The 25,554-nt window shown below is 38.0% G+C and overlaps 1 protein-coding gene across 3 annotated transcripts in view; it reads right to left on the reverse strand.

Moving 5' to 3' along the window:
* Positions 1-504: 504 nt before the first annotated feature.
* Positions 505-25,554, reverse strand: part of LOC121726513 (serine/threonine-protein phosphatase 2A 56 kDa regulatory subunit gamma isoform-like) — a 45,071-nt gene continuing 20,021 nt past the window's right edge. For all 3 annotated transcript variants that reach the window (XM_042113899.1, XM_042113901.1, XM_042113900.1), the window contains 9 exons: positions 21,022-21,221; positions 16,524-16,727; positions 10,689-10,819; positions 6,514-6,631; positions 5,601-5,713; positions 4,625-4,787; positions 3,663-3,892; positions 2,690-2,864; positions 505-2,034 (listed from right to left, as the gene is read on the reverse strand). In XM_042113899.1, the coding sequence (XP_041969833.1) occupies positions 1,882-2,034; positions 2,690-2,864; positions 3,663-3,892; positions 4,625-4,787; positions 5,601-5,713; positions 6,514-6,631; positions 10,689-10,819; positions 16,524-16,727; positions 21,022-21,221 (1,487 nt within the window). In that variant the 3' untranslated portion in view covers positions 505-1,881. The remainder of the gene's footprint in view (positions 2,035-2,689; positions 2,865-3,662; positions 3,893-4,624; positions 4,788-5,600; positions 5,714-6,513; positions 6,632-10,688; positions 10,820-16,523; positions 16,728-21,021; positions 21,222-25,554) is intronic.

Here is a 25,554-nt window from a genome sequence, read left to right on the forward strand (position 1 = left end):
TCTCATACTTATTATATTTAATTTATGTACTATTATCCCAATATCAAAATTTTATACAAAACCACACCTTTGTAAAGTGTTCCAGTCGTTAATATGAAAGGACTTCATTGGTACTTTTTAATCAAATTGTGTTCCAAAATGTTTTTAATAGAAGCAAATATTTTATTTTACGTTAAAGATTTTGGAATGGCTCATATTTTATATAATCCAGCAACACAATTTACTTAAATACAAATAAATATTATAAAATATATAATATAATCAGAAGATTGCGATAACAGCAATTAAAACTAAAACATAGTCCTGCCACATTAACAACTTTAATTTTTATATTATTAATTCCTTTAGAAACATTACAGCAGCGCTACACAATTATCTCAATAGGCTGATCTACAAATAGACAACAACTGCTGTATAACAGTTAAATAGTTTGTACCAACCGCTAATTTGAAAAATTCAGTCGAACTGTTTTGCCGTTTACAAGGTATAAGTTTTAACTTTTTACTTTTAAATATAGCGACAGAAGAAAACGTTTGTGATAGATACAAAGGTAGAGGAAGCGAGTATGTATGAAAATGAAATCCTGAAACGAGTCTTGTATTTTAGTAGTGTTTATAACTGCCGTAAAAACGAAGTTCTCGTCTGTTGTTCTCGAATGTTTTATTATATACGAACAATTTAATACTTTGATAGTGTTAATTTTTGCCGAAACTGGCAATTTATTTACAATACTAGATTGAAATGCTGGTGGGTTGTGTACATCTAAATATTTGTATAACAAACGGAGGCCAAGGTGGCGTGAAAAACATTTTACTGAAAGATAGAAGCTTAGTGTATAAATTGGGTTGTAAAGTTAACAGGATTTCTTCACTCCACCCCGGCGTGGTTGAATTGTGTGTGCTATCTACTTTATACAAATCGTTACTTAGTAAATGCGATGTGCTTCTATGTAACACTCACTGTGGTTATCAAGCGATTTAACAACGACATAGGAATTTGGAATACGAGTACTGTTATCTTAAATTACTTCCTAATAAGTCTTGTCCAGCAATGCGATGAAATAATGTAATTTAAATAAATTAACTACTCACAAATTAAATGTTCAACATTCATATTATATATAAATCTTGTAAAAATTATATTTTTTTATTATATTGCATTCTATTATAATATTTAAAACAATCGAAAAACTCAGAATACTTACATATTTTTTTCCCGCTCGGGCGACAACGATATTTTGGTTAATTTTACATGATAGCATTGTATTTGATTGATTTGTCAGATTGCTACAAACAAATATTGGCAGCAATAATTTTGATTGAAAGTCTTATTTGCGTAACTAGCGACCCAATTAGTTTATCATTCGCAAAATGCAATAATATCTTCTTGCTTTATAGACTACTATACAACCCGCCCTTTACGATTTTGAGTTCTTAAGATTGGTTACTAATAGAAAAGGCGTTTCGGGATATGCAAAAAGTATGAGGCGAGGAGGGACATATTTATTTTGTTGATAGTGGATAACAACAGAACCATGTTGGTGTGTTTTGGTATCGGTAATAAAGGGTATAGCGCCAACAGCGGTATTATGGCAGGCACAGACGACTAGCAGTATTTTTGTGATGGACGCTAACAACAAATTGGAAGTTGGATGGTGTCCGTAGCAGTTGTCGGGGGTATCACAATTTATGTTGAGCGGAATCGGTCGATGCGGGTCTGACGAGCAGGAGCTAAGAGCGGTCGGATTGTTAGTAATAGTTGTAGCAGCCTGGGCGCTAACGGTCGGGCGGGGCTAGCAGTGCAAGAGGGGCGGGGCTAGTAGCGCACTAGGGGCGGGTGCTAGCGGTCGGGGCGGGTCTGGCGGCGCGGGACGGGCGGGCGCTAGCAGCGGTCGGAGTCGGGTGGCGCGGGGAGGAAGGGGTCGGCGCGCTTGTGCTCCAGCAGCGCCTTCACCGTCGACGTGTCGGCCGGCAGCTCCGATTTCTTCCGTAGCAGGGGCTTCGTAGCGTTGTTATAGGTTTGTTTTCTTGTTGCCTGTAATTTAAATCATTTTATTTTTTGTTTTTTTACAGATAATTTCATATAGTGGTCTACAAGGGACATTTGACACGGATACAGTAGGCCTACTACGAAAATGTTTTGAGACTCAAACAATTGGACGAGAATGCCGCGTCCTGCTCTAACAACGTCGTTTCACGTTTGTTAGAGTAGGAGGTGCAAGCCCAGATTCTATAGACCGCGGGGAAAGACGTAGGCCACTTTTTTGTTAGAAAATGTACGGTCACCGCGGAAGTCCTTACGTACGCGGGTGGATCCGCGTCTCAACTTTAATATATCACATAAAAAATAACTGTGTCGTGCGTCTGGTATATTATACAGGGTGCAATTAAACCTTCCTGCCAAATTTTTCCAGGGCTTAGGTGTCATTAGGAGAGTCCATTTAACAAAAAAAATAATTGCAGAACGGTCACTCGCGGCGGTGTGTATGAGCGCGGGTGACGTGGGGGGCGGCGCACGCGCGCGGGCACGTCACGCGCGGGCGACTTGTAGTGTCCATTAATTGTAGTGTTTTTTAGGATAACTTTCGGAGGCTATTTCTCAACATTTTAGTACTGAGTGATTATAAAAGAAAAAATACGTGTATTTTAATTTTTAACAAGGATTAATATATCAAAATGTGTGTGTTCACCTCGTCGGGTTCGATGCGGGGCAGCGTCATGTCGGGCGGCTCGGGGGCGGGGTCGCGCGGGGCGTCGCCGGCGGCGGTGCGCGGGCGCAGGATGTCGTCCGCCGCGGGGTTGGCCGCAGCGCGCGCCTCCAGACGCTGCCACATCTCCTCGCGCTGCTGTAGACGCTCGTGCTCCCTGGAATATCGAGTAGGTTCGTTTAAATGCGTAATAAGCTAAAATGCACATTGGCAACAATTGCCATTACAATACACGCAACAACAAATAATTAAGATTTTTTTTTTTTATCGTTCTTACAAACGAGACAACTAAAATCATAATCTATTTATGGGCTGTGCACAACTTTAAGACCGTTAGGAACTAGAGAGTTAGAGTACAATAATATCTAAGTACAAATAACGTGACATCACGATCACGATTCGCTAACCACACCAATGGAGTGTCCCGTGTATAGCTTACTATTCGCCCCTCTAATGAGACCCTTTGAAAAATGCGCCTAGTGCCTACCCTTTCAAATTTTTCCTACCTATCTCAAAGTTGTGCACAGCCTATACGTATAACCTACGAATAATAAAAACTAAGGAAGAGTAACTGTGTCAAAAATTTGTTCACGAGTCTACAAAATGTGACCCGAATATATGCATACTTTATGCATGTATTCGGTACACATTACACAATTTTGTGTAAATATAGAAGTGACTTAATCTCAACGGCTTTATTTTGTGAGTGTTAGTGTTTCGTTGCTATTGTCATATTTTAGTGTGCGAAAAGGAATATTAATTATAATTCAAAACGGTTCGAGGGAATCAATCCACCCATGAGTTAAGCGCCATGCTCTACAGTGTACACTACTGGACCAAGGAAAGCAGAGACTTAGAGGTCGACGAGATTAGAAGTATGGGAGTTACGTTTCCTTAGTTTTTATTATTCGTGGCGTATAACGATAGCTATAATATTTTAATCCATCTCGCTCACTTCTGTTTCTCCTGCTTGTACTGCTGCGTGCACTCGTCGAACAGCTTCTGGTTCATCTCCATGAAGAGCTTGAGGGCGTTGTAGACGAGGCCGTGTATGGTCTTGTTCCAGTGGCTCTTGGTGTTGCGGTAGAGGGAGGGGAACATGATGGGCAGGATGTGCGTCGCGTTGTCCGTGATCAGCGACATTATGTACTCGTTGTTCCAGTAGTATAGCGCGCGCTCCGCCACCTGCAACAGACATTATACGTCAATTGTAATAATGTAATATCGATATATTATTATTGCGGAGGGTAAGAGATCGTAATTTGAGACTAGAGAAAACATGATTTCATGGCTCAGTTAAAGAATCCCGATTTAAAACTGCCAGGATCAAATTTTGAGGCCTAACATAATAGTATTTAGAATTCGTTCCTACGATAACTTTATTACTATACAATCAACGCCGCGCTCGTTAAAAACAACTTTAAAAAGCTGAAATAAAATATGCAGTACAGCATATTTTATTTCAGCTTTTTAAAGTTGTTTTTAACGTGCGAGCCAGACATTTACCCAGAACGATAAAAAAGGAGGTGCGGCTATATTGACTTATTCCTATCTCCCAACCTAGCCATTAGCCGTCCACCACCCAACTTTGAGAATTTTACCTTTCAACCTACTTCAGGACTCAGGTAGGACAGTGGAAATGGAAGTATTTTACTTAAATATTTCCCCCATCATCCCCCAACAAAACTTTTTCATGACTTATAGTTTTCTGTATCTAAGGGGCGGCGAAAATGATCTGCCCGGAGCGGCTAAATAGTTAGATCCGTACCACGACGGGCCCTGGGCCCGTCGTGGTACGGTTTGAGACTCAACAATCGAACGAGAATGCCGCGTCCTGCTCTAACAACGTCGTTTCACGTTTGTTAGAGTAGGACGCGGCATTCTCGTTTGCCCTGATTTTGAGAAGTCGGTACGCACCTGAAAGTGCGGGCTGGAGACGCACTTGGCGAGCTGGCGGAACAGCGGGTCCATGATCTTCTGGAACTCGGCGGGCTCGATCACGTCCAGGATCTCCTCCATCTCGTTCAGGAACATCACCTCCTTCGGCGAGTGCGTCTTCGGCCAGTACTTCAGTAGCGCCCTGGAAATTTACAACGTTCAAATCAACGATTTCAATACTTGGATATGGCATACGCCATCAAAACTGTAGCAATGTTTTTGCATGCTAAATGTGTATCGAGAAAATATTGTCGTCCTTTTTGTCTTACAGCAATAGCATATACTACTATCTCTTTCACTCATTTTACGCTTTCAATGCATATTTTACGTAATCAATGCATTAAACACGTCCGACTGTCACCGCGTCCTAAGGCACACTGCTCTCAGATGAGTGAGCTCACTCATTTCGAGGGTGACACATTTTCGCTCTGACGATTGTATGGAATGCCTTTTCTAAAGGTTATAATTCTATGGTTCAAATAGTCCTGTACCCCGATTCTGCTATTTAAGTCAAATCCTACAGATTACATCCAGGCCAAATCCTATAAGTGTTAAAATACGATTCTTAGGGCCTGTTTCTGAACACGCTGATAAGTTCCGGATAGGCTATCCACAACTTATCTGACAGATAGAGTATAGAGTAGCTGTCAGATAAGTTGTGGATAGCCTATCCGGCACTTATCAGTAAGTGGTGAAACAGGCCCTTAACGTAAAACATTTCTAAAGTTATAACGCATTTATTTTTATTTTTATTATATCCTTTTGTGTTTGCTATTCTTAAAAATATGGTTTCTCTTTGTAAATATCACGATGCCGTAAGTACTGCGACTTTGTATCATACAATTGTTAAGTTATTTTCTTGTTCTATAATGGACCGTCAGATATTTTTTGACTAAAAACGAGAAAAAGAATTAAAAATATATATATTAAAATTGACAGTATTATCTAAACGCACCTAACAACTGGCTGCGTGAGCGAGGGGTCCTTCTCCAGGAACTGCACGACGCAGTAGGCCAGCTGCGGGTGGTACACCGACAGCGACTTCACTTTGTGCAGCGGCAGCAGTACCTAAACAGTGAATAGCGCATATCAATCAATAATCCTGCCTCTTAACCAGTGTTTCCCAAACTGAGGTCCGCGTGTATATATATGTATATGGAGATCCGCGGTATCATCTCTAGACCATACATAATCCGATTTTTTTTAAGTTTGTTTTTTTAAGAGGGTCCGTGAAAACTGTGCTTGATTTCCTAGGGGTCTGTGGCTGAAAAAGGTGGGGAAACACTGCTCTAAACCAATAAACTGACCGAGAAGCACTTAAGAGGAATTTTAGATTAAGCAGACCTGGCGGTTTCCTTGCTTAAACCTCGAAGTTTAATGTAAAGATTGTAATACAACGCTATCGTTATATTAGTTGTGTGCGGTTTAAATGCACAAGATTCAACCGCGAGGTTATCGCTGTGTGTTAAGTCGAGGTTGCAATATGTGTAGTACCACTTACCAGTTAGGGGACATATTATATTTAAAGCGTTTTCTATAGAAAGGGAAACAAATCTTTGATCAATTTCTATATACATACTCATAGTTCTAAAAAATACGTGTGGCACTCGGGGACTGCCGCGGTAAAGCTATTGCATAGCATTTTTCATCAACTTATGCAATTATAATTCGCATACGTCTAGTCGCACGCACACAAACACAGTGCCAAAGTCTGGCAACGCCGTACCGCTGTGCCGGTCGGAGTGGAGCGAGTTAAGTTAAATTCGTTACGGAATTTCTTGATTCGATCGCCGCGCTCAAAGTCCGCGATATAAGCTATGCAGTAGCTTAAGATATACGAGAAACTAACGCCAAATAACCATATTTACCCTAAGTAAAAATAATTTGTGTTCCTCTTTGAGCGGCAGCGCGAACCCGTTGATGATGGAGCCCAGGATCTCCAGCAGCTCCGCGATGCCGTTGTGGTGCTCCGTCTCGTATATAAACCTGCAATACATCACCTTTAAGTATACAGCATCTTTGTACAGAACATACAGAGTCTGGATCAATAGAATTTGGTCATGTCGAGCCCAGGCGCCAAATCACGCCGAATATTGATTTAACATAGTCCACCAAACGACGTAATAACTAGACATCGGATTATATGCATTTGCATATGCAAGTATGCAAATGCATATAATGGCACTTTTTAGGAGTTAGTGCATATTTTGGCAATTTTTCGTTGACAGTGCATATTTCGGTAGTTTTATGCCCTCGTAGTCTTCAAACTAGCTATCATGACACACACCGAGGCCACAAAACAGAGGTATAGATTAAAAAACACTTCAAATATGTGGCTCCATCCCCATTAAACAAATGCAATACACCCGATACGTACAATATCTTTCTAGAAACAAAATTTTTCTTTGTATTTGGCAACATTACTAAAAAATTGGAATAAAGTAGTTACCGATTTCTTAAACTTCCATGATACATTAAGATTGCAATCGGAAAATGTTGGTAGAAAATTATTATTGGTGCTGTATAAAAAATTAAAAATCCTGGATTTGATGAAATTATAAAATTGACGCTTTAGCTCTTTACACAAATTATAAATTTTAATAATAAGTCACTTTTGATTGTGCATATTTCGGCCATTTATCGTGCATACTTGCATGCATATTTCCACACTTTCATCGTGCAAATAATCCGATGTCTAGTAATAACGTTATCTGACTATAAACTATTTTTTCTGACGGTGATTAAGTCTAAGGCCTTCTCATCCTTACCGCTGTTGAATAGTAGCCTGATATTTTGTCATGTTATCACACACATGGTGAATTAATTACGATACCGCCGCGGAGTCTACTTAAATCTTAATAAACTGCACAGTGCACTAGACAGACAGAGAAAATCAAAGGGCGTAGGCCCTTTGATTTTCTCTGTCTGTCTAGTGCCTTTGACCAAGCATAGCGGCTGGCAAACGCCACCGGTAATAATCGAATTTTAAAGGCGGATAGGCCAAGCGAGCGTCCTCTCAGTTTAATCTCAGAGAATCTGTTGGTCCTATCACCCTGTCTCTTTTGTATGCAAAAACTATTCGGAATGGAAATCGACCGGTTCATATTTTGCTATATTATGCTTTTCTTGTTTCTATATTATGTGAGCTATTTTATATTTACTACATTAGAGACACATAAATCATATTAACGACATCGTGACCCTTCTTCAAAGTAATTCGCTTATCATTACCGCTGTCGTATTCTTTTGTTAGAGCCACAAAGAAAATATACAAACATTTACAATAGTAAGTTTCTGTTTAGTGTAAGTACACAAGCCAGCGTTGTATTTGATTATTTCATTTCTATTTGAGTACGTAACATTATAGTGTTCTTCGAAGAGTGTTCTGGAAGTTTCGTGTTTGAGGTTGGCGCGTCGGATGTCACGGCACACAGTCGTTAGCCCGTAATAATGGTAAACAAAGATCTGGTCAAGTGTGACGCCTCGCGAGGTAAGAGGTTCCGTAGTTATTCTGCCATACTTTTGTTATTCCCTTTCAACTTATAAAATTTTAGACTTATAGTATGGTCAAAAGTTTAGTTTTTGCATGTCAAAAACTACTCCCACATGCACTCTAATCTGGGTCAAACTTTACCCGTCGATTAAGAGGATTCCACACCGCCCTTTTTTCCATACAAATGCTGTCCCCTGTTTCCTCCCTGGATAATGCTAGTAGAGTTATAATTTTTTTCCTGAATATCTACGGCCACTAATACAATGTCCCTATGTTTTCTTTTTTTTTCATAATTTAATTATTAAATAAGATATGAACGTTCAAAAACCCAAAAAAATGGCCAGATTTTCCACTGTGTTCAAACGTCCAGAAAACAGATTTGGCTAGATTATACAAAAAAAGCAAAACATAGGAACACAGCTCAAGCCTTTTTTTAATCTTTAATGAAAAAGGTACTTAAATCGGTTAAGTTTTGGAGAAGGAATCAGGGGACAACGAATCGTTGATTTTCTGGATTTTCTGCAGTTGTCTCTATCGCGTTCTGCGGTATAGGCTTGAGGTAAGGGAGACAGCTATACATATTACACGTACTTTTTTTTCATTTCTCTAGCCCCTGTTGTATCCTCTTAAGGGTGATCGCAGACTCAATCACACAAAAAGCGTGCCGTCTGCATTTGTACGAAGAAAAAGACAAATAAAAGGCTTTTCCAAACTTCAGACTGACAAAAGTTTCATGAATCTTAATCATTATAATATGAGCTTGAACCCTAATGATATTGTATGTCGCACCGAGCATGTGATCACCGATCACCTACATGCACCAATTAAAATGCATTCAACGCTGAACATAAAAAATTGCTAGTCCCATATTCTCATTTTGTGCAATAACTAATAACTAGAGTTCGCCCAATGGTCGAAATTCGACCTTAGTTTCAAGGACATTAAGGCTACTACCTAGGTATATTTTGTAAAAGAATATTGACGTTATCATATTTTTTTTTCAATTCTTGTCTCTGGGACCCAGCTGATCTCAGACTGGCCGTGTAAGCATTGTCTAATAGTATCTAGGATTCAATAAAAAAAACTATAATTCATTTTCAATTTGTCAACTTGTTGTCAACAGACTTCAACCATAAATAAAAGAGTATAATTCGTATGTATAGGCTTGTCACTCAAAAATCTGTCATTTCTAATGTGTGTGTGTTGTAGCGTGTGTAATGTTTTATTTGTTAAAAAATGTGTGATAAAAGCATAATTTCAAAATAATATTAGCTCGATGCACTCCTTCACCGTATTAACTATAACTGTGCAAAATTTCATTCACCTACGTTAACGCATTTTTCGTCAAAAGGGATCGTCGAAGGATTATTTGATAAATCGAATTTTCGCGAAAATTCTAGGGATTTTTCGAAAACACGGATAATTAGATAACGGTGATAACATTTTTCAATTATCCTAAAAAAATTAGGTTTTTTGGGAAAACGCGAGTTGCCTTAGTGACATTGCACATTCTTAACGCTGATTGGCTTGATTTTTGCTTACTGGCCAACTCTTATTCTGATTGGTTACTATCTTTTCCTATGTATCTTTGAGGTAATACACCATAGAATTATAAAGGACATAACCTCAGAATTAGTTTTTGGTTCTGTTTAACTTTCAGCACTAATTTCACATGTATCATTCATTTTGTATTTACAGACACACTTTTAGATAACATTTCGCACTCATTTTCAAGTCCAACTGCAATTTTAAACACATTAAATATCAAAAACTGCTAGCTCGCTTACAAAAACATGAATTAGCATTTAAAACGTCAAGTCTTCAACCAATCAGAGAAGATGCTGTTGTGAGGCGCTTAAAACGACCAATCAGTGATTTTTTTTCGATAATAACTAACGATTCGTTTCGCAATCGTACTAAGGCGACTCGCATTTTCGCGAAAACACTAACTTTTGTCAGTAAGATTAAAAAATGTAATCAACATTATCTAATTATCCGTGTTTTCGCGAAAATTCGATTTATCAAATCATCCTACGACATATAGATTAAAATTATCTATAAATGGCACTGTCCTAGTCGTTCGCATTAAAAACTGCAGAGAAAAAGTTATTTAAATCTGAAAATGAATGCAATGTAGTATTTCTATTTACATAGTACTTACGCTTGCAGAGTTCTATCATAATCTTTAGCGTATCAGTGTGTCGAAAACGATCGGACTACGCTATGAAAATATACGAATATGTATCCGGAAACCTTCCAACCGAAGGAAATTCAAAGCGTTTAAAATTGAAATCTGCAGTTAATAAAAATCAAATACACGAGCGTCTAAGCTAGTTGTTTAGTTGAAGTCTAGCATGTTCGATTTTCAACTATTGTGTTAGCAGAGTCCTATTTTCTACGCTCTGAATTTTTCTCTGATATACTTAAATTAAAGATACATAATCCAAAATCCTAATATTATTAGCACAGCTACCAGCCTTATAATAGAATAGTAGAACGTAATACAGTACCATAAGTATGCAAAATCAACTACTATTATAAGTCACATACCTATAGAATACATTGTTAATCTGTTTCCTGATGTAGGCGCGTAGGACTAGAAACTTCCCGTATATCCTGTGTAGGGTCGTCTTGAGGAAGTCGCGCTCCCGCGGATCCTCTGTGTCGAACAACTCCAGCAGCTGGAACAATAATTATTACGTCATTTTACTACAAATACAAAATACGTGTGGCACTCGGGGACTGCCGCGGTAAAGTTATTGCATTCCATTTTCATCAACTATTGCAATAATTATAATTTGCATACGTTTAGTCGCACGCACACAAACACCGCGTCGTCGAAGTCTGGCATCGGCGAACTTCTCACCCAAATTACATGGAGCTTATGACAAAATTTTCATTAAGGCTCCCACACATAAAGCTGCGAATTCATTCGCATCGCAATGTCATTTTTAGTATGAGTTTTGTCGCAGATAATTGCGATGCGATGCGAATTCGCAGTTATGTGTTATTAAATGGTACCAAAGGTACTCCGGTTGGCTATTGCCCGAATCCAATCAAAATAATGCAAATGCAAAAAATCAAGGTAATGCAAGTTCCATTTGTCTTGCATTCTTTGCTGAATCCTACGCCTTAGTAGTTATTATCTGCGTGTTAAATTTCACTTTTCAGTGCAATTCGTTCTCTCGCATTGAAAACGCTCCGATAAATCACAGCGATAGTTGCATGAAATATAAATAAACAATTGCAAGAAAAAACATAGAAGTAAATATAGCATTTACCTAATTTATTCAATTTAGATCAGTTGGCCGCGTAGAGTCTTTTAGGGTATTAAATTCAAACCAAACCGAGAACCGGGACCAAATGCTCAAAGCGAATTAATATCGACGTTTGCAATTAACAAGGAAACATACGAAACCAATTGAGAACACCATCTGTGTTTTGAAAGTCAGTTGAAAATAAGTACTTACTTTAAATATTAAGAGTTCGAGTTTTAAGCTTGCAATGCGTAGCGCGGCGCCGCGCCGCTTTTACAATAATAAATTGTTATTTTTTAGCAGTAAATAAATATCAATTTGATTCGTTATCTATACTAATATTATAAATGCGAAAGTATCTCTGTCTGTCTGTCTGTCTGTCTGTCTGTCTGTCTGTCTCGCTTTCACGCCAAAACTACTGAACCGATTGCAATGAAATTTTGTACACAGTTATTCTAGAGTCTGAGAAAGGACATAGGCTACATTTTGATGTGGGAAAATATCTTATTTCCATGAAAATATCGATGAAAATTACTTCGCATTGCGCGTGGCCAGCGCTCATCCCGGGGGTCCTGGGTTCGAGTCCCGCAGGCGGAACAAAAAGTTTTGAATGTTCCTGGGTCTTGGATGTGTATTAAAATAATATTTCAAAAATCTTAAATATATTTTATGTATAATATTATGAAAAATCCAGAAATATATCGACGCGATGCAATGAACATTTTAGTTCTAATACGATTCAACAGATGGCGCTTTTTTTTTACTTCGTTGTAACATAGAACTAATCATACTTATTAGTTATTATGTTTTTGTTTATAGTTTTTAATACGTTAGAATATTATGTTTAATAATATTATCACTTGCTATAATAATAATCAATCTATCTGATCTTATAGAACTCCTACTGCATTTCTAAGGAGTTCGAGTGTGTTGTGTTGGCCTATATTCCATCCAGAAAATATTTTTACATTTTAATCTATATCTATACTAATATTATAAATGCGAAAGTATCTCTGTCTGTCTGTCTGTCTGTCTGTCTGTCTGTCTCGCTTTCACGCCAAAACTACTGAACCGATTGCAATGAAATTTTGTACACAGTTATTCTAGAGTCTGAGAAAGGACATAGGCTACATTTTGATGTGGGAAAATATCTTATTTCCATGAAAATATCGATGAAAATTACTTCGCATTGCGCGTGGCCAGCGCTCATCCCGGGGGTCCTGGGTTCGAGTCCCGCAGGCGGAACAAAAAGTTTTCAATGTTCCTGGGTCTTGGATGTGTATTAAAATAATATTTCAAAAATCTTAAATATATTTTATGTATAATATTATAAAAAATCCAGAAATATATCGACGCGATGCAATGAACATTTTAGTTCTAATACGATTCAACAGATGGCGCTTTTTTTTACTTCGTTGTAACATAGAACTAATCATACTTATTAGTTATTATGTTTTTGTTTATAGTTTTTAATACGTTAGAATATTATGTTTAATAATATTATCACTTGCTATAATAATAATCAATCTATCTGATCTTATAGAACTCCTACTGCATTTCTAAGGAGTTCGAGTGTGTTGTGTTGGCCTATATTCCATCCAGAAAATATTTTTACATTTTAATTCTAATGTATGAAAACAGATGGCGCTTTATTTTTTACTTCATTATTATAACAGAACTAATCATACCTACTTTATTATATATTATTGTTTTTATTCATAACTAGCTGTTGCCCGCGACTTCGTCCGCGTGGACTTTAGTTTATAGTGCGCGGTGTCAACAAAATTTGTGTCAAATTTAAAAACTTTTTAAAACCCTGGTAAGTGGTACCCCTCTTAGGGCCGCGCAGCGCGCTACACCGGAATGGCAGCGCTGAAAGTGCTCGCCTCGCCGCTGCCATTCCGGTGTAGCGCGGCCCTTAATTAATCAAAATACCCAAAAACAGCTGTGCAGTGTGCACATAATCTGTACTAATATTATGAATGCGAAAGTATCTCTGTCTGTCTGTCTGTCTGTCAGTCTCGCTTTCACGCCAAACGCCAAAACTACCGAACCGATTGTAATGAAATTTTGTATACTGATAGTCTAAAGCCTGAGAAAGGACACAGGCTACTTTTTTACTGGAAAAAAGGGTTGTAAGGGTCGTAAATTTGTTCAAAAAATTCATAATGGCGTTCATATGGCGCCGTGCGTCTTCTACATGGCGCTGACGCTTGCTCAAAAGTCTTTCTATAAGAGGTGGTATCATCATACATTTAAGTCTCGATTTTTTTCGATTGTTATATCTATTCTACGGTATTAAATAACTCAGTACTTTATCTGTGCAGGCAGTGACGTAACCTTAAGACCAAATTTCACCAACGACTGTTAAAGTTAATGCTCGAATTAGTATCACGTTAGCTGTTTCGTTTTTCATATGAATGAAAGAGAAGACAGGATATTTTAACAAGCTGTTAACACTAACAGACGTTGGTGAAATTGGGGCTAAACCTATCAATGATAAATAGTTTATGGGTAAAGTTGTGTAATTGGGGGGCTAAATAAGCTTTAAAATTTGGCATAATATATAAAGTTTAACATACAAAAATGAAGTACTTATTGTTTGCACACTGCACAGCTGTATTGATTTAAGGGGTACCAGGGTTTTTTTATAAAAGCTTTTGACACCAATTTTGTTGACATCGCGCGCTATAAACTGAAGTCCACGCGGACGAAGTCGCGGGCAACAGCTAGTATTTTATATTTTAAACGCAGCGCCGCGTCGCTTATTCTCAGGGTGAGTGGTGACGCCTTGACATTGGAAAGTTCCGGGCGAAAGTAACCGTACCTTAAGAGGATACACCAAGGGCTAGAGAAATGAAAAAAAAAGTACGTGTAATATGTATAGCTGTCTCCCTTACCTCAAGCCTATACCGCAGAACGCGATAGAGACAACTGCAGAAAATCAACGATTCGTTGTCCCCTGATTCCTTCTCCAAAACTTAACCGATTTAAGTACTTTTTTCTTTAAAGATTAGAGAAAGGTTTAAGCTCTGATCCTATGTTTTATTTTTTTTTGTATAATCTAGCCAATCTGTTTTCTGGATGTTTGAACACAGCAGAAAAATCTGGCCATTTTTTGGGTTTTTGAACGTTCATATCTTATTTAATAATTAAATTATGAAAAAAAAGAAAACATAGGGACATTGTATTAGTGGCCGTAGATATTCAGGAAAAAAATTATAACTCTACTAGCACTATCCAGAGAGGAAACAGGGGACAACGTTTGTATGGAAAAAAGGCGGTGTGGTGTGGTGCTTAATGTTATCATTTTTAAAAGCTCATAAAAAATACGAACGAACAAAGTCAATTTAATCGATGTTAATAAATTAAATAAGAAAGTCATCACAAATAAACATGAGTCACTAACTGATGTAGATTATTTACAACTTTACAAGTAGTTATAAGATAATAGTTATATCGTCTATCTATGTTAATCAATCCATAAATTTTATCGAAAACTGTCAATAACATCGCGACCTAGAAGCACATAGTAGTGCTGGTTCTAGCATATTACTATTCCTATTTCTTTTATCTAGTAAAAATGCTTTAATGTTCTCGATTCATTGCTATGTATGCCCTTAGACCCAATTTATACCGTGTCTGTTAGTGCTAGCTAGTTAACATATCATGTCTTCTCCTTCATTAATACTTGGTACTACTAATATATATTCTGTGTTAATACGAAAAACGAGAGAAGTAAAATTATATTAATTCGATCGTTAACTTTAACAGTCGTTGGTGAAATTGGGTCTTAGCATTCCCTCAGGGTGACAACGACAACTCCTTGCATTGTCTAGTCTCTTTTCGATTAAGTCTCTAGTACAAACACGTAGACCAATTTAGTGAGGTATTAATAATAGATTGTAAAGCTGAAGTCCATTACATGGAAGCATGGAACAATAATTTTAATGGACGACACACCTGCGAGACTCATTAATAAATGCTGCGGCGGCGACCTCGCCTCAGCGCCACTCTAAAGGGCGTAGGTCGCGCTTCGACCTCCTACTGGATATATGTATAACTACTGCCCCTATAGTTCCGTACCTAATCCGTTATGCGAAAACTTCACCTTTACCCAAAAATCATAACGAACAAGAATCACGAACGTGTACAGGGGCTTAGGTATTTGCTTATGATTTCCCGATAATATTATGATCGACGTCGATTGTGTATGTCATACAAGATACAACTCCCTCATCCAACGTGGAGTCTGTGAGACCTTTATCAGATTGCAATTACATGAAATTATATTTTCACGGTCAGTCCTACAATACCCCGGTTCGCTTAAATATCACATACATTTATTGTAAATAGAGTCTGTTGTAGGTTTTTAGTTCACCTATTTTCATATTCAACAATAGGCAAAATCATATACACAAATATAAAAGCAGTAACAGTCAACTCGGGGTTCTGTTCACTATCACGGAGGACATAAAGAAGATAGTTAGCGCTCGATCACTCGCGAGGGCCGGTCAAGGTCGGCCGACGCTGGCCACATGTTTGATGTTACTCCAATACAAATACCGTCTATACAAATACAACTAATACGATTATATGCTAACAATGAAACGGTTGGAAGTTTAATTAAAGAAAAGACAATACCGCTGGTTTTCAAGTATTTTTTTTAATACGAAAAAGCGTGACGGTAGACTACGACCTAACCCGCCTAATATTTTAGGTGATCTAGAAATAAAAACTAGGAAGTTGGAAACGTAAGCAGCAGTAATGGACCTTAAGACGTTAGTAAAACTGTGAGGATAAAAGTAACAAAATATGGACTATACTCTATAATATATACCTACTATTGAAGTTTTAAGTGAATAATCGACACAATGACACATAGACCACGTTCTTATCTATCCACAACAAAAAGGTTCCTTCGCTCGTTCAAACTGATTCAAACCTCATGGCGACTGTACACTCGACGAGATCCTCGGCCGTACAAGTTTGCTCTGGTTATCCTCGCGAGAGCCAACGGGACGAGGACGAGAGCGCCCTGTACACAGTACACACTCGCGCTCGGCCTGTCTCGGGGTGTCTCGACGAGTGTGTATAGCCGCCATTAAAAACCAAAGACTATCAATACCTGGAGCACAAACTTCTGGTCGATGTACTTCTTGGCGACGTTGGGCTGGAAGTCGGGCGACTCCAGCAGGCGCAGGAAGAGCTCGTACACCAGCTGAAGGTGCGGCCAGGCCGCCTCCAGCGTGGGCTCGTCCTCCTCCGGGTCGAACTCCGCGCCATTCGGGTTGGACGACGGAGGTAATGTCCGGAACAGGTTTATGGCAAACTGTGAAAAAAAAAACAAATAATGCAAAAGAAACTGAAGAATAAACAGAGTAGAGATGTAGGTATCTAGTGAATATAGAGATAGATATAGTGCAAGTTTCGTATATTACTGCTACCGCACTTAGAGAATATATAATAATTATTTAACTTTAATTTATTGAAGAATTTTGTACCACAATTATTACGTTTTATCAAATTAAAGTTAGTTCCTTTAATCTGAGTACGACAGTAAGAGTGTGAAGACAAGACAGAGTCAAATAAATTTCTCGGTGAGGCCAAGAATGGAAACGCGAATAAAATGATTTCATCCAACCGTCGAAGAATTTATTCTGAGTTTGACAGCAGTTAAAGTTAAAAATATTATTGTCACATCTCTTTAGAAGCTACTTGAGTCGCAGTCGTTGTTTTACTCGACACACGGTGAAATTGCAGCCTTTTATATCAAAAACCGAAACAGTAACCGCAACTGGGTCAAAAGAAAATGATTTTCCGTTCTAAGACGTCGCGTCATGTCACATAAAATACGTACGCTATAAAGTCTGAAAGAAAATCTTTAGCAGCTATTTACAACATCTAAAATAACAGTGACGGCACATTGCTCCTTTGCGTTGCGGAGCGACGCCACAGTGGCATTGTAGCGGCAACGCCGCCGATGTTTTGCTTACATTTTTCTATGATAATATAATGTCAAATTAATTTATCAAGCCCCATACGCTCACCGATGAACGAGACAATAGAATATCTATTGTGTCTCGTTTTCCCACGATCGACGCGTTAATAGTTGCGTTGTTGCACGCGGTTTTTTGACGAAACTACGGAGAGAAGATGAAGTGGGAGGATGCATTGCGCTGTCACCGTCTTGTACTTGGTTGACGTGCGTCGCCTCAACACATCTATGTGGCATCCAATGCGTTTTTCCGTTATGACAACACAACGCATCGTCCGTGTGAACTCGCTCTAAGTACTCGTTTTATTGACGATGTTTATAACAGCAATAAGCATTCTGGTCATCAGATTTCTGAGCCTTCAATCTTGATATTTTCTTGGTAGGTACTCATACTACTCATATAGACTGCACTTACAATGAAATTAATTTCGCCTAGAACCTTGACCCACATGTACGGAATTTAAACGATAATGTAACATTGGACACTATAAATACTTTCGCGGTTATGTCTGAATGGAATTTTATTTGTAAATAACCCGTTATATACCTACTAACATTATAAATGCAATGTATGTCTATCTGCTACTTCTATTTTACCAGTTTCAATGAAACTGCTGGACCGATTGAGAATAGATATACTTTGATTTGAAATAAAGGACAAAATTAGTTGATCCCGGCAAAAATTTACGGTTCCTGTGAAATAACAGAAAAGCTGAACATCTAGTAATGAATGTTACGTAATACGTTATTACCTACTGTTTAAGAGGAGTCCACACCACCGTTTTTGCATACAAACGTTGTCCCCTGTTTCCTCCCTGGATAATGCCGGTAGAGTTATGATTTTGATCCTGAATATCTATGGCCACTATTAGCATGCCCCTATGTTTTCTTTTTTTTCATAATTTTATTATTAAAAAAGATAAGAACGTCCAAAACCCAAAAAATGGCCAGATTTTCCTCTCTGTTCAAACACCCAGAAAACAAAACTGGCTAGAATATACAAAAAATATAAAACATAGGAACACAGTTCAAGCCTTGCTTTAATTCCCAATGAAAAAAGTACTTAAATCGGTTATGTTTTGGAGAAGGAATCAGTGGACAACGATTCGAAGATTTTCTGTTCTTTTATTAGAACTTTTGTCGTATTGTCTCTATCGCGCTCTGCGGTGGGAGACTTGAGATTGGTGAGACAGCAATACATTTTCAAATACCTATTTTCAATTTCTCTCGCCCCTGGTGTATCCTCTTAACACCGGCCTTATGCGACCTTAAGTATTGAGCACACTGAGACGGACCGTGCCGGGACTCATCGCAAAAATCCGCCTCCATACAATTTGTATGGAAGCGGATGCGCGTATCGCACACTGTGTCGGGGCGCAGCGGATTTCCGCTTCCATACAAATTGTATGGAGGCGGATTTTTGCGATGAGCCCCGGCACGCTAAGCCCCGGCACGACCCGTCTCAGTGTGCTCACTCCTTTACAGAGCATACAGAATCTTTAGTAATGTGTGTCACATAGAGCCTCCCAAACAGTAATTAAAGTTAGGCGGATTCTTTTAATGTATTTCGCAGCGTAGATCTTTGATAGGAGGACTTGCGATTTTGATGCGACGAAGACGCATTGCTCAACATTATTCAAAGATGAATTTCTTCTTCGGTAAGATTGGTGTGGTAAACTAAGATTTCATTTTGTCGTAATAATCTATAGCTATCCACATAAGTCAGTCAGTCATCTATATGTATAATCAGTCAAGCGCTATTATTTTTATGCTATCATAAGAAATAATAGCGTTTAACTGAAATACGTAGTTTACGGAGAGAACAGTTCAAATCTTATTAGTCCACAGATAATAATAATTGTAAGAAACAGTAAAATAAGTTATGGTGTGCATAATAAAAGTATTGTTGTCTGCAGTACGTTCTAATGGCTGTATTAAAGGCATTTGTGTGAGTTTTAACACGTTCCATCTGGGACTACATTTTAATTAACGCGAACTTGCATTGTTCGGTTTAAGATCTGAATAATTCTTATCTTAATCAAAATATGCACACATAAAACGGTCATGCGAATAAGAACGTTACAGTTTATTATTGCAAGCATGACACAGCATGGAGATTAAATAAAAAAAAGTCTTCAAGCTATCTACCTAATAAACGAGACTAGATAGTAGATAGACATAGGTACCGTATTTGAGAAACTACGCATTTTTAATCTATTTAAATAATTTATTTTGCTTGCAGTAGCAGTAGCTGTAGCACTAAAACTACGAGCAAAGCTAATTCCTAATTCATTGTACCGCGAATCTTAAAATTAAAAAATTCCTCTGTGTGTCCTGTTCGATTTGTGAAATAAAGTATCCCACCAAAAACATTTTCATGTAAAAATGTTGCCAAGATGAGAACATAATATTATAGTTCGTCGTGTCAAAAAGTAGTGAGATCTCATGTAGAGCCAAGTTTCTAACCTTACATACTCAACCCTAAATCTAAAAACCTTAATTTTACCCTAAAGCGCGGCAAAATATTTGATAATAATATTATAATGTGTCAACCGCACGAGGAGAATCTATAAACTCTACACATTAGTCAAAATCGGTGGCCTGGCCATTTATTATTAGTTACTGTATATTAAGTTTAAAGCCCTGGCGAATAACAAAATGGCCAAGCTATATCAATAATGGCAATAGGTAGGTACTTAAATTTTTCTCAAAGTCCTTAGTTATATGTCTACTTTAATATTTAATAATAATATTAAAATAAAATAAAAAATTGAGGGGGGCTCCCACACAAAAAACACAAATGTTTGCCTAATTTTGCTCTATAATGGTACGGATATAGGTTAAGTTGGGTTTGATAATTTTTATGTTGTTTCAGTACTTATATTATGTTACATACCAATTTCAGCGTTCTAAGACTTCAGGAAGTACCCTAACAGTTTTGATGATCGGCCAGTCAGTGACCAAATTGTGGATTTTTGGACACCTATAAAATCTAAAGTATAATAGCTACGATATTCAAAATTTGCGCATTTAATAACTATACTCATGTCATTATATCTTAAAAATTTCAACTATCTGGCATTATCCAAACCAAAGTTACGAGGGTTCAAAAATACGACGAAACGTTTCGAGAAAAGGTAGGTGCCCTTGCGCGCTTCGCTTGGCTCATCTTGGCGGGGGCACTCCCGTGCCCCCAGATTTTTATCTATCAAATCACACTACTGTTTTGCCTTCAAGAACAAATTCTTTAAAAATATATCTATTTTCTTGTTCACTGGGTGATTTCATTATAGCTGTATTTTGTCTTCTGACATAGAGTGTATAATGTATTATATTTGTACAGGGTGTAAAGGTTTGCACCCTGTATAGAGTTACTTATTGTATTTATTGTGCTAATAAGGTTTGTTGTTAAATGTTTGTGTTGTAATGTTTAAGTTCCTATAACTATCTTCTGTATTGGGTTATCCTGTAATAGTAGATAAGTTTGTTTAATAAATAAATGGAAAAAGCTATAAGACGGGTTTGTATAATATATAATGTATAATGCGTTACTCATCATCAACTACGCATAGATGTATAGTTGATGATGATGATGGTTATAGTATGTTTTATGTCCAACGGCTTTTACCATATTAACCGCCTCCGGGTATATGGCCTCGGTGATGACGCCCCTCTGCGATGTGACGTACTCCACCATCTCCAGCAGCGCCGCCCGCTTCACCTCCTTCCACTTGAGGTCGGACAGCGGCTCGTCCGCGAAGTCGAACAGCAGGCAGCATTGTCGCAGCTTCTGCACGAATAGCTGTTCCCGTTCAGCCGCTGGTGCGTCTGTAAACAAAAGTGGACCGTGTTTTAGGGGCCATCCATAAAGTATGTCACACCTAAAAATATTTAGGTGGTTATAATTTTTAGATGTAAAATTGTGACGTCACACTAGGAGGGGCGGGGGGTCTAAAATCATGAAAATCGTGTGATGATAAAGTACGTCACACGATTTTCATGATGGACGGATTGAATCCCTTATCCCGTAGAGGCACTGAATAAAATATAATGCTCGAGATGTGGTTGGCACTACCGTGCTTCCAAGATACTAGGAAATCACCGCACAAATCGTACGTGTATCATTTCAGGAAGCTTTAGATAAAAAAACAATGCAGAATCACGATCATTGCTGCTATAGTTTGAAACCAAGGAGGATCAAACTGTTGAGTAACTCTACACGTTTGTGTACATAAGTTTGTTTTGTGGTAGAGATAATAATATGGTAGAATCCTGTTATCGCAAAAAGGAGGTACTAGAAGTAGTATGTATATAGTATATAGTCCTAGCATTGGCGCTAAATGTAGAACTTTATCTGATTTCAGAGATGTAGTAAACAACAAGTAAAGTGTGCACTTATTAGACAGTTGAGGGCATTCTTCGATATGTGGAACAACCTGTTGAATCTGATAGCTTTGAGCTCACGTCACTCATTTCAGTTTTCCTTTGTGAATGCGAGCGAATGTGTCGCTCGTGTGGACAACTTTTTTCCACGCGAAACAAACCCAAAAGGTATGTTATGTACCTACAATCTACATATTACTACAATACATGCTTATCATGATATGAAGCGTATAAAACTTAATATATATTAAAATATTCTGCATTGTGAAAATCGTTATTAATGTAGCGATTTCAGTAGAAAGAAATTTGAAATTGATACGGTACAGCAAAATATTTCGCTATATTAGCTTCATTTACCTCTTACGTCTGACTACATACAGCCTTATTTGGCTCCACCTTATCAACCAGAATACGCGTTTTACCAATTTACGTAATTCATATTTCATAAGTTGTTTTTAGGGTTCCGTATCCAAAGGGTAAAAACGATAATGGCAACAGGTAGGTACTTGAAATTTTCACAAAGGTGGTTGGTTAGAATGTTAAGTGTACAATTTGTACATTCTCGTTGGAGGAATAAATTAAACACTGAATACTGTATCCCTGAACGCTCTACTCTCGGTGGTGGCTGGTAAAGAAGTGAACGACAGCTCTCACGTCTGGCGGCCATATTCTCCATGCCCCCACTATAATTGGTAGTGCGGCCATCTTTATTTAATATTTATCAATACACTCCAGTACGGTTAAATGCGTACTTTAATAATTAATAATAATATTTAAATAAAATAAAAAATTTTGGCCTTTTTTTGCTCTATAACAGTATTACGGTACGGAACCCTTCGTGCGCGAGTCCAACTCTCACGTTAGGCTGATTTTTGTTATTTTTTTTGCGCTGAATGCAAAATGGAATTCGCTTTTAATAACACGACTGACCTTAGATAAGCTAAGAATGGCAATTTCACGGACAGGTCTTGAATCTTGATATTCTCGACTTAAAAACATTATCCTTACGTAGGTAAGTCGTTGTAGGTAAGTAGGTATACTACTAATCAACTCTTTCGACCTTTGTTATAAGAATGCTAATAGGTAGTAAGTACCGGTACCTTCAAAACTAGTTGATAACTTTACAGATCAGCCTTATAGCGAATTACAACTCAAAAATTGACCCCCTTACTAATAAAACAATAAGTTGTACTTATACAATGTTTTGTTCTTGTTTGATACGTTACGAAAGTCGCTTGAAAGACAAGGACAAAACATTGTTCATCTATGTAATACCGGTTTCGGTGACGGTGGCCGGTTTCATTGAAACCAGACCAGGTACGCAGGAGTACTTTTATAGTGCCCAAGTGTGTGCGCAGTACACAAGAGCACTCTCTATTCCTTTACTCTCATAACCCAGTGGGACGGAAGACCGACACGACTGGCGAGAGATCAGGCGCAGGACCGACTTTTTACATGCCCATCCGACGCATGGATCATCTTACTTGTCAGACAATCAGATGATCAGCCTGCATTGTCCTAACCAAACTTGGAAATAACATGTTTCCAACGCGGGATTCGAGCCCACGACCTCCGGAGTCGAGAGCGACGCTCTAACCACTAGACCACGGAGGCGTTATTGATTGCGTTCATCTATGTATACTGAATACAGCGTGATTCTTTTAAAAGGAGGTAAATATGTAACAACAATAACTAGATGACGCCCGCAACTCCATTCCGCCAAAATTCGTTTATCGAGCGGGAACCGTACACTTTTCCGGAACGGAAAGTGCCTCATGTCCTTTCCCGGAACTCAGAATATCTCCATACAAAATTTCAGAAAAATCGGTTCAAATCGGGAGTGAAGAAGTAACAGACAGACAGAGACAGACCGACAGACACACTTGCGTATTTAGAACATTATTATGGACTTTTGTTCACACATCGCACTATTTCAGTGACATAAAACGTTAATTCGAGTACATTTTGGGGTCGGCGAAGAGCGACAGAGGTTTTGTTGCGATGTGGAACAGCCAGCCGACAGTCGCGAACAACTGAGCACTGAGCAGGGTAACTAAGAACAAAGAAACGTACATTATTCAAGCCGGTACAATTATGTAACCCCATCCACAGGACCTACTTTACATTCACAAACAGAATTCTACAGACTACAACATTTTTTATAACTTTTGCATAATAGAAAAATATGTTAGGGCCTGTTTCACCACTTCCTGATAAAGTGCCGGATAGGCTATCCACGGCTTTTTTGACAGATTCTCCATACTCTATCTGTCAAGTTAAGTGGTGGATAGCCTATCCAGCACTTATCAGAAAGTTGTGAAACAGGCCCTTACAATCGTAATTCGTAACTAATGATTAATGAAGTTCTCTTATAGGTTATGGGCCAGTTATAAAACGTTAACAAAATGTTTTTGTTCCGCGCGGGCATCGAAAGGTAGACTTTTGACTTGTGTTTTGTGGATGTATGCATCCACAAAACACAGGTCAAAAGTAGTTTCTGACAGTGTGAAATATGTATACTTTGGTGGTGTGCACTTATTAGGGTTGATTCAGACCGCAACGCGACGCGGACGCGTAGATGCATTTCTAAATTTGTATGGATTTGACAGATTTCAATTGCGTCAGACGTCTTGCGAATCTGTCAAATCCATACAAATTTAGAAATGCATCTACGCGTCGCGTTGCGGTCCGAATCAACCCTAACTCGTACCGTCACGTACGCAGAGTAAAGCTTCTAACTCTACACGTCTAAACCCACTATCGGCAAAGTTAACTTCGCAACTCTACATATTATCATACAGCTGCCGCTGTTATACTACAGGATGTAACAAAACCAAGTGATAATACTTTATAGTTTATAGTGTGTATGTTTCCCTTAGGGCCCTTCCACACGACATTGTTTTACGCGCTCGTTTGTATCGATACAAACGCAAGATGAACGCTCAGCAAACGCAAGGAAGCCGACACGTTTTAAACTTTATATCTGTCAAAACGCGATGAAAACGCGCAGAAGACGAGCGCATCAGAAACGCGCGTCCTCGGTGCGCTAAAATACGTCATATTGTGGAAAGGCGCTTATCTAGAGTTTACTGTGATAGTAGCAGGGCTGAAAGAGTAAATTTTTATTTTGCGATTTGTAAAGGCATGTTTATGTATACACACAATAATCGTCATGATTCATAAATTTGCACATACAAAAGTAAAAACAGTTTCTCTTTCAACTCAAACTCTACTTACTACTACTACTACTAACAAGGGACTCATACACAGCTAACACAGCCTAAAGTATTATAACTTTAGTTTGTAACATTCTGTAGAATCGTAAATAAAAAATTATAAATCGCGTTTTTTTTTACAAGCAAACACGGGGAAATTAGAACTCATTATAAGCTCGAATATTTGTGTTATTTAATCGAAATCTCTACTATCGCAATACTGAGTATTCATACATTTATTTTACATAAAAATGTAGGTAAATATTGATATTTCTTTATAATACTCGTGAGTAGAGTGTAGGTACATAATATTATTGAATATTTCGAAGAAAGGAAAAATATGGGACTAATAATATGTAACGAGTATTGGAAATTGAATAATTTACAACCAAGCTATAAATAAAATCGAGAATAGTGATAAAAATAATAAATACTTATATGTCGTTAATGATTTGTGATGTGAATGATCAACAAGAATCGTAAAGGGTGGAGCTGGCCTGAAAATGCGCTACTTCATGATTGCTCTACGAATATTCATAGAGCAATCATAAAGTAGGCAATTT

The sequence above is a fragment of the Aricia agestis genome, chromosome 4 (genome assembly GCF_905147365.1).
Source record: "Aricia agestis chromosome 4, ilAriAges1.1, whole genome shotgun sequence".
Taxonomy (NCBI): domain Eukaryota; kingdom Metazoa; phylum Arthropoda; class Insecta; order Lepidoptera; family Lycaenidae; genus Aricia; species Aricia agestis.